At 40.1% G+C, this 10,729-nt stretch overlaps 1 protein-coding gene across 3 annotated transcripts in view; it reads left to right on the top strand.

Moving 5' to 3' along the window:
- The first annotated feature begins 3,989 nt into the window (after positions 1–3,989).
- Positions 3,990–10,729, top strand: part of GRAMD2B (GRAM domain containing 2B) — a 130,731-nt gene continuing 123,991 nt past the window's right edge. For 2 of the 3 annotated variants that reach the window (XM_070233137.1, XM_070233140.1), the window contains exon 1: positions 4,432–4,706. In XM_070233137.1, the coding sequence (XP_070089238.1) occupies positions 4,471–4,706 (236 nt within the window). In that variant the 5' untranslated portion in view covers positions 4,432–4,470. Of the gene's footprint in view, positions 4,707–10,729 lie in introns of all 3 variants that reach the window. The other variant, XM_005599465.4, reaches the window with a different exon arrangement.

Raw genomic sequence — 10,729 nt, 5'->3', positions numbered from 1 at the left:
TCTAAAGCAACACAGCAAGGAAATAATGGAGCCAGCCTTCAATGCAGACAACCTGACCCCCAAGCCCACACTCCAAACCACGACATCACACAGCCCACTCCAGGAATGCGGGTATATTCACTCTACACCCAGACACTCGTTTTCTATATATGGCTACTCCATGAGGAAGTCTGAATCGCCAGAAATTTCCCCAGACCACACGCTTCTGTGCCCAGATGGCAGCAGTATGTGCTTAGAGTATACAGACTAATTTTATGAATCCTGCCCTGAACACAGCATAATCCACCAGATAACTCTTAAAGCACAAATATTTGTAACGTTGCTTACTTGTAGAGGAGATCTATTTATTTATAAATGGAAATTTAAATTCCGTGTGCCTCTGGAAAGCTTGGTTTGGAAGCTTTGCTTCTCTGGTGTTTTCAGTTTGGTCTTGTGCCTCAACATCCAATTCCCACACCTTGAGGAGGAGGAGGAGCATATGCAGGCATGTGTTCCCCACCCCCTATCTAGCCTAGCACCAGTAGGCATATTTGTTCCCTATTTGTGGACTTGAGAAGGGCTGGATATAATAACCAAAGATTATCATCATGGCACAAGACTAAATTCTTGGAACTATGGAGCTTGTTTCAGTGAAGAAAGAAAAAATTCTTATAGTAAAACTTTAATGAGCAGGGTTTAAGGAAGGAAAACTAGAGGTAGAGAAGATTTTTAACATCATCTGGGCCCAGGGTTTTAAACTCAAATGCAGGTTATGAGAACCAGTGACTCAAAGCAGGCAGAGTAAGACAATGAGGAAGGGTGGAGACTGCAGCAAAGTGCAAAGTGCAGCCGTGTCACAAGGGGGCACTACTACTTAGTGCCACCCAACTATTGCCATACTCTTGCCAGATCTGATTTTCTAGGCAAGGCCAGATAACCATGTTTTACATGAAACGTATAAGAAATTTCTACTTATATAGTAAATGCCAAACAGAACATGTCAGCAGGCCAAGTCCAGCATTATATGTCTTCCTTTGGTAGAAGGGGAAAAAAAAAGTCCAGAAACATTAACTGAACATACCAAGTGGCAGAACTCAAATTCATTGTTCTCTTTTCTATGTCAGACTCTCTTACAATCTCTATTTATAAAGATATAATATTGTGACTTATTGGAGAGCATCAAAAAAATGAGATACTTGAATCACTGGTGGTCTTTCTTAAAATTGTCTGCTAGTTGTCAGCTTTTGCCTTGTTTGGTTTGTTTTTTAATTTCAATTTCCATGAATGGATATAAAAGAGTCTCTGCTATCTTTATTTTAGTTGTATTCTAGTCATCATAGATTATTCATTTTTTGCCAGTGTGTAACTCCTTTTATAGTTCTATTGACGTAAACGTCCTACTCCAGTTGTTTATCTTTGATTGCCTGGTCTTTGTTTTAATTTTCACACACAAAAATGAAAGCTGTGGCAAAGGCTACGAGTGCCTTGAGCAGAGGCTGCATCCAACCAGTCAAAGGGGTCAGACAGTGGCAGCTGTGTGCCTGCTGATATGGATTGGGGCACAGCAGTCAACTGCCATTAATCTTAAAAAATTAAGCAGTCAGAATTCACATTTTCTTTCAGGGGTCGTGTGCCATCAGAACCTTATTCCCGTTTGAATATAAAGTCCAAACATAACTACTAGCAAATTTTGAAAGATTTAGCATAAGCAGCTCATATCAAGAAGTAACCTTCAGGGAGCAAGCCACAGCTGAATCCCACCCTCGGACAGGTTCAGGTTGCCCCTCCCACCAGGATCTGTTACATTTAAAACTTGAATGCCCCTGGGGAAGGCAGAAGCCCTGTGTTTTTCTACCACTCTGTTGGCTTCTAGTGCCACCTTATAGCTTTACTTACCTTTCTGGCACTTGAAGGCATTTCAGTTTGCGACTCTTGCTCTAGACTTTCAGCAAACCTCATCTTTGACACAATTTCTTATGATAAGGTATTAACTCAACATCTTACATAAGAGTTCAATGAATACTCTTGGAACTACTTCGGAGCTGCTCCCATAGGCTGGCAGTCGCTGCCTAAATGAAATAACCATATCACCAGATGATTGCAGTAATGGTCCAGTTCATCTCTTTCTGCTTCTGAAGCATCATGCCCATGGCTATCAAACCAATCTTTCATCATTTTATTCCCATTACCTACAAGACAAAGCTTGAACAGCCCACTGGCATTCAGGGTCTTTCATAATACAGCGTCCATCCAAATATTTAAGGCTCCTCCCCTACCTGGCCAACACAAACTCTCCATTCTCCCACACACCTGGTCCGTGCCTATTTATTTGTTCATGAGCTCTACTCTCATCCCTGTCTGTTTTTCCAATGTCTCCTCATTTTTCAGAGCTCAACTCAGACTCCACATTTTCCATTAGGCTTTTCTAAATCACCCCAGTCTCAAATGATCTTAACTCCTTTTAAAGGTGAATGCTCAATACACATTTGTTGAATGAATGAATTCTGGCATGACCACATTCTTATAACTACTTAGTTGTGGCCAAGTTGCTTAACCTTTTTAAGATAAGTTTCATTAGCAGTAAAAATGTGGTTTTGGCAAGGATTAAATAAGATGTTATTATGAAATTATCTAGCAGAGATGCTACATAGACTCAAAAGAGATTAGGTGGTTCAGGGAGTCAAGAAAAAATAGCCTGATTTACTGTCTTCCTCCCTCTTTTATTGTTAGTTAACTTTTCAATTCTGTATATTATCTCTTCCTAGCTACATTTTTGAAGCAAGGACCCGTTTCTTAAAATCTTTTTGTACCACTCACGGCAGCTAGCATGGAGCCTTGCTAATAAAATATTCTTGATTGAATGAGTACAAAGAAGGCTTCTCTATTAAAAAATATATCCAAAGACTGGCTGCTGACATTGGAATTTCCTTCTTAAGAAACATTTTGCTCTATGTTAAGCATTGCCTCCAGTTAAATTCCAAACCCGCCTCAGAGAGTAACATATTATGTTTCATTATTATGAATATCTGTGCTTATTAGACTTTTTTGTTTACAGGAAGCAGAAACTACCTTGCAGGTTGCTGCTGTTATATGAGGTAGTATGATTGGTTTGTTTAATCCAATACTTTAGTATAGCTTAGCTTATCCAGGAAGGACAAGGAGGGGAGCTGGGTGCAGTGCACCACCAGAATTGCAGCATGGTGGTACTGGGAACTGGGGTGGCCGCCTGTCACGGTTTGCCCAGCACTAAGGGATTCCTAGGATGCGGGGCCTTCAGCGGCAATACCAGGAAAACCTCCGACAAACTGGGATAAGTTGTTCGCTCTGTTTGGCTCTGGTGAAATCCTTCGTCTGACTTCAAAAGTGTGCTTAGAGTCAGTACTGCACACAGAGCGGCACAGAACTGTCCCTGGCTGGTTATCAGCTGGTTCGAGCAAAGTGCTGAGGAGGCCAAGGCTAAAGGTTTGATTTGCTAGGAAACTTTGCTCTCTTCCACAGTCAGAATCTGTGTGCTTCACTTAAGCCAGTCATTCCCCAATGTCATTGACTAATCACAAGGGGAACAAGGAGAGAGAGAACATAGCTGCTTGGGACCAAATCCTTCACTGCTCCTAGGAACACTGGTGGAGAGACACCGATGTTCTCCTTGTGCATGAACATTAAGTGACTGAAGATTGTCACATAAAGAAATTCATTTTCTGAACTTTCTGCTTAAATGGGTGCTAAATAACAGCAACGATAATATATAACAGATTTGGAAATTTCCACAGCATATTCTCCTACATAACTTCATCCTAATCCTGGGAGATAGGCATGGCAGATACCAAGCTCAGCAGGGTTGGGATCACTCGTGCTTGGTTACTCAACCAGCAAACAACGGAGATGGAGCTGGAGCCCTTGCCTTCTAGTGTCTTTTATTTGTTTGCTGTCGTTGTTGTTGTTTGGGTACAGGTCACAGCTTCCTGTAACGCAGCAAAATAGATAACGCTCAGGTTCCTTTGACTTTGTACCTTTCATTTTCCCAAGAACTCCAGAACTCCACAGGCCCCGGGGCCCTAGCAGCACAGCCTTCAAGCTCCCGCGCGTCTTGCCAAGCACTGGCTGCAACACGCTGGGGGGCTGGTTATTTCATGTATGTGCAAAGACATAAAGCACATCCACATTCTTCACGCTGCTGGTCAGGCCCAGGGGATTAGAAAAAGCACCTCTGCCGTTAATGCTTAGATGTTACCCATCTCTGCACCTCATCGTTTTGTTTTGTCTAAGTCTTTACTTTTCCATAGACTTTTCTGCCTTAGTCCACAGGGTTGTGTGGTGTTCGTACCAGTAAACTGAAAGCTAAATTTCCCAAACACGTTTATTTTTCCTTTAGAGCAAACGTGGGTAGGATGAAATCCACTCTGTGTTATACTTACATGTTACTCATTAACTGACTTCAAAAAAAATAGCCTCGGCTAGATTAGGAGTCATGTGAAAACAGAGCTTCCTGCAATGCGGGAACTGAGCAGAGCTAAAAGTCAAGAGATTTTCACATTATTGGGGAAATTCAGAAATGAGCCTTTGAGCTTATTTCTTAACTTAGTGATCGACAAGCACACAATGATGAAGAAAAAGACATCGTCTTCCAGCGACATAGTGTTCCGGTTTGAGATTCCGGGCAGCCCAAGGAAGCCCAACGCCGAGGCCCCACACAGCTCTGCTGACAGCCCCAGCTCGGTGTTTCTCAGGTGGGTACATGCTGTCTGCCCCGCTGATGGCCTCTGCCACCTGACGGGTGTTCCATGGAGAGCTCCTTCCTCGCCCCTGAGGTAGCAATCTGCCAAGGGGAAAGAGAAGGCACAGCCTAGACATCTGGGTCAGTGGATTTGAAGGGGGGACATGGCAAGAGATGTGATCAGCTAAGCAAACAGAACTATTACCACTATTAAGGGAAAGTAATTGTTGGTGTCTTCTTTAGGACTTTTTAGTACCGGATAACTTGCCAGCTATGCAGCTCCTCAGTTCCCGATTCACTCTCAGGTTCATAGGAAGTAAAGGCAAACAGTTAACCCAAAAACCTTACTCTGGTGTCAAAATAGCCTGTGCTATTATTAAAATAGTCGCTATTAAAATATTAAAATAATTGCCCACTTTTTGGCCTTCTAGATTAAATATTAAAATAGCACTAGCTGCTCTGGTTCAACTATTTACTGTACATACAGTGATTTACAACAGCTTTGACCAGATCCAGAACATGTCCTTTTTAGCTGTAAATGTGAATATCTGTATCAATACTATTCTGATAATTGCATATTTTTAATGAAAATTCATTTATTAACTCTTTATTCATTTTGTCTCATAATAATTCTCTAGCAACATATAAAAGGTAGAAATTAAGCGGAGTGGAAATCAATTATAAAAAAAGTTTCTCATCCAACTTTGATGAAAACTTTAATGTAACTTTCATGTAAACGTCTCAAATGAAGGCAGAGGAATGACCTCCACTCCTGAAGTTGACTTTTACATAGAACCATATCCAGAAAGCCAATCATTTGTTTTATTTTAAATCATTTACACAAAGAAGTGCTCAAAATTATAGCTTTTAAAAGTTAAATAGAAAACAAAGAAGTTCCATTTCAAATAATGGTGTTCACATATCAGAATGTCAGGTTATAAATACAAAATTAAATAATTTTAAGAAGAAGTTTTAGAGACTGAGTCTGAATTTATGCAAAATGTTGCTAAATACATCTTTTTGAAAGTTAGCTTAATATTTACACTCATCATTAAAATGATGCAATGTGGTTGTTTGAACAAGAGCACAATTTCTGTGATTGAAAATGTAAAACTCTTGCATTATTTCTATATTTTGCTGATTTTGCGTGTTTCTCAAATTGCTTTTTCTGCTTAATCCATCTCTAATGTGAACGCTAGGGCAAACTCTTCTTTGGAGCTCAAGCTCTCACCAAGAAAAATAAAATTAAATCAAAATGCATAGACATAAATAAACGTTAAAATTATATAAAATCCATGAAGTATAATTTAAATAAATGTAATACATACAATTTAAATGATTATAGATAAACAAATAGAAAATAAAAATAAAATTAAAAACTGCATCAACCTAAATTCAAGCCTCTTTCAAAAAAAGCCCAGGCCTATTTCATGTGCATGTTAGAATATTAAATATCAATATCTATAAGTGGGTTTTTTTCCCCCAATGTGTATTAGAACCAACCTAAAAACATTACACATATCTCCAAACAGTTTTGGCATTGGAGGAGTTTTATTCTAGTTCAAAGATCTATTTAATGTATTATATATAAAATTATTGAAAATAATTTGTAGACGCATTCAGGTACATGTTGGTTAATTATTTGAGGGCAAAAATAAGACCAGATAAACACTTCCCTTTACCTTCTAAATAAATATTATTAATTTATGTGGCTGTTGTGCTATCCGATTATCCCTTCCATGAACTAGAGCTAATAAAATGTACTCTCAGATCAACAAACTACTTCAAGTAGGCACAGATACAATTTACGCAGTGTTTTTATTCAATCATTCAATTCAACAAAGACCTACGGAGTAACTATTCTATGCCAGGCTGTGTGGAAGGCACCGGGGATACAATCATAAGCAAGACGGACTTACTCCCTATGCTCCTTGAGGCTGTTAGTTTAATGTCGAAGACAGGACAAAAAAATTATGAATGAATACACACATACATACATAATTCGAATATTAATGTATGTTACTATAGGAAACAAATACAAGGCTAAGATAGAGAATAAGATGAGGAAAACTAATTTAGATGGAGGGGCAAGTAAAGGACTCTCTAAGGAAGTGATATTTAGGCCAACTTAGAGGACGAAAAAAGAGCCAACCATGGAATACCAGGGAAGGAGCATGTTGCCCCAAGGTGGGGAAGATCTTGTGTCTTGAGGAACCTGGGGAGAGGGACGCACGATGAAATCAATCGGAGAGAGAAGCAGAGGATGAAGGGAGTTAGAATTCTATTCTAATGGTGATAGGAAGCCACTGGAAGGTTTAGAGTAGAAGAGTATCAAGATGTGATGCTCACTTTAGGAGGGCATTCTGGCCCCCATAGATTATTATCTCCTGTTTTTTGCTCATTCAAGCCCTGCTACATCTTTGCCCATGTCTCCCAGTGGGCCTGTGTGAGACTGCCTCTAACGTATGTACCTAGGAGAGAAACTGCTGTGTCATAGGTGATGCACACGATTAATTTTACTCATTAATATTAAATTGTGTCCCAAAGTTCCGTATCATTACGCAGTTATGCAGTTATTCTGCTGTCTCAACAACATCTATATTGTCTAACCTTTTAACTTTTTCCAATTGGAAAGATGAGAAATGGCACATTGATGTGGTTTTAATGTGCATTTCCCTTATTAACACAGGAGGAGGATTTTTTCAACATGTCTATTTTTTAACTGCCTTTTTTTGTTGATGTAATTAAATTTCTAAATTGATCTTATATTCAACATCCTTGCAAAATCTTATTTTTAATAATTAATCTGTAGACTCTAAGAGGTTTTCTTTGTAGACGGTACTACTATTTGAAGTAATACAAATTTTGTTTCTACTTTTCTGATCTTTACTCCTTTTAAGCCTTCTTTATTTTATTATACAAGCAAAGAACTCCATTATAATGTTGAAGATAGGTAGTAATTCCAGGCATTCTTGTTTTGTTCCTGATTTTAAAGAGAATGTTTTCACATTTCAGGTTTCATAAGCCTTTCTTAGGTTAACAAGGTTCCCTTCTAATTAAGGTTTCTAAGAGGTTATTGAAACTATTGAGTGCTTTCCTGGCCTCCGCTGAGATGTTCCTCATTTGAAAATCTTTCACATTCACAATGTGCACAGTACCTCAACATTCAAAATTCACAAGAAATCATCATTTCCCAAAATATGCAGAACATTGGGCAGGCTTTGAAAAACATGAATTACTGTAAACTTTATAAGTACTTGACTGAAAAAGGCTCTGGTGAATTAATAGTTCCACAAATTAGTCATTTAGCAAGTAAAAATCGGAAATTTCTATTGAATTAATTAGCTTTTGGAGATTTATTATGCAAATCAGCCATTAGATCTATTGCTTTCAAGAAACTTGTTTTCCCAAAACATTTCTCTTTAGAGTATCACTCTATTTCAGTTTCCGGCAAAGGTGAAAGTTGCCCAGCAGAGCTAACGTGTAGAATGGGCTGCCACGGGCCTTGGGTATACAAACAAGGTCCAAGATGGCAACCAAGGAGGGCAAATATGAAGCAGCGTTAAGCAGAAATGTGGGACCAGGGTGGGACCAGCCCAGGCCTGCTCAGACTCCTGTGCTCTGAGTTGGGGACCACTCTAGGCTGCAGTCAACAATAACCTTGGCAGGTCCAAGGCAGCCTTGCCGTCACACTCATCATGCCTCCGCTTAGTGGCTCCAACCACTCTGCCTCTACTCCTCTACTCTTCCAGCTGCCAGTAGTGAGGGCAAGAGGAAATGTCTGCCCTTCTTCCTTTCCCTCTCCTCTCCCAAGAGCCTTGCTTTTTCTTAGCCAAACCCACTTCTCCTGCTATTTTTTCTTTCAGAGTCCTCAATTTTATTTCATATCTATTTGAAACAGCTAGAAGAAATCAAAAGTTTAAGAATCATCCATATCCTCACAACTCTTACAACACTATTTTCACTTTTTGTTGCCTTTTTATCTGTATCTATTTGAATATAGAGCATTTACATAGTTATAGCAATGGTATGTAGATATAGATATATAATTTTGTCTTCTGCTTTTTTCACCTATTCTCTATTTTTACATATAGTTATTATACTAACTTATGGATGACTGCACAAAATTCTGTCCTGTTTATTAGTAATAGCTTAGGGAGCAAACATTTATCTAGCACCTTCTGTCGGCATGTTACATAATTTAATTTACCCCTCACAGCAACTCTTCTTATTAGGACCCCCTCTTTATGGACCAGGAAACTGAGTGTTACTTGTTGTTATTTTTGTTGTTATTGTTGTTGTTAATAATATGTTATTTCACAATGAATCATGGGATGTAGGCTAATAAATAATTTTAATGCAAATGAACTTAAATCCTATAATGGAAGTCACAGATGCTATAAGGCAACAAAGCAGAGAACAGCTCCCTCTGCGTGTGGAAGAAGAAGTCTGGGAAGGCTTCCTGCAGGAGGTGATTCCGTGATCTCTCAGATAAGGAGGCTGTGTACGGGTATGAAAGGGTTCCGTGGAAGGCAAGGCAAGTGTAGGAAGGCAAGGAAGACAGGGAGGACACGAGGTGTCAGAAAACGAGGGGTCATCTGTGTGTCTAGAACACAGGCGAGTGGGAGAGAAGAAGCAGGGCTCATGCTGGACCTCAGCCTGCAGGCGGCTCGAAGCAGGGGCGTGACACGATCAGGGCTGCGCTTTAGAAGATCACTGGGTGGCCTGGAGGATAAATTAGAAGGGGCAGAGAACAGAGGGGAAGCTATGGCACCACCACTTCTCCTGCTGTTAAGGAAAGGATAGGAGTGCTATTTGGTACCTGAAAACAAGAACACAGTAGACATCTGAGCAGGACCCGTTTTCACGAAGTAAGCCTATGGCCTCAGCTCCTGTTCACTGGAGTTGTAGAGATCAGAGTAATATTTAGAAGCTGAAGGAAGCTGAGTTCTGGGAAATGGGCTTTCTTCTGCAGGAGCAGGGATAATGAGGTAGAAGTCAAAGAAACCAAAATTGGGTTAAGGGAATATATAATAGTATTAGTGTTCCGAGCATGTTGGTGGCCAGGCGGAGGTATTTCAGTGAAAGGAGTAAATCTATTTTTAGTAGGTAAGGTCGAGGTAGCAGGACCTATGAACTCTGCCGAGCCTCAGAGAAGAGTGAGGGGTGGTAAGTCAGAAGGCAGACAGAGAAGGAAGCGCACCAGGATGTAGTGAAATGGGGCCTTAGAAGTTAGAATGAAGAGGTGAAGTGCAGAGGACAAGGCCTCTTTGATAGCAGAGTTAGAATTTTACAAGCAGGAGAGAATAGAACTCCCCAGCAACTAAAGTTGCCAGGTGAGAATAGACCTACAGATTCTTTCCCAAACTTCGCCAGTCACTTCCCCACTGTCTGTTTATATAAAGCACTCATATTTTCTCAATACATGTCCTCTCTCTTGTCACCAGACTTTTGAACATCCTGGAAGCCTGAAAATTCCTATTCATCTTTCAAGATGTACCTCCTGAAGGTCTAGAATAATATCCAGGGAGACTTTCCCGTAGCCTCCTACTTCCACCCCTCAGAACTAGCAGCCTTTTCTTATTTATTGGCACCATTTCCCATGTTAACGACTTATCAGAATGTGCTACCACCAGAGGAGTGCTTATTATAAAGCCAGTGAAGCATAAGCTTCTACTTTCAGTTATACAGGCCCCTTCCGAGGCCCTGGGAGTGTCCCTAGCAAGATGTTCACATAGTTACACATTTCTGTAAACTTTTCAGACAGTATTTTAACCACAGTTATGATTGCTCTCTCTCTCCACTCCAATTTTCCCTCTTTCAACTTCTCCAGTCAGGTAGCCAGGCGCATTTTTGGCATTCTGAGCGAAGGGAAAGTTGTTTGGAGCTACATTTAGTTTGGGATTAGTGGAATATATTTATGTGATTTGCCATTATTTCCTTGTGCACATAAGTTATTGCTGGTCATCCAGGAATACTCCCACCACCCACTAAGCCAATTCACCCTGCTTGGCGATACAGAAGTACAGGGCCAGA

Source organism: Equus caballus, chromosome 14, assembly GCF_041296265.1.
Source record: "Equus caballus isolate H_3958 breed thoroughbred chromosome 14, TB-T2T, whole genome shotgun sequence".
Classification (NCBI taxonomy): Eukaryota; Metazoa; Chordata; class Mammalia; order Perissodactyla; family Equidae; genus Equus; species Equus caballus.
This window is presented reverse-complemented; position numbering and strand designations above follow the sequence as displayed.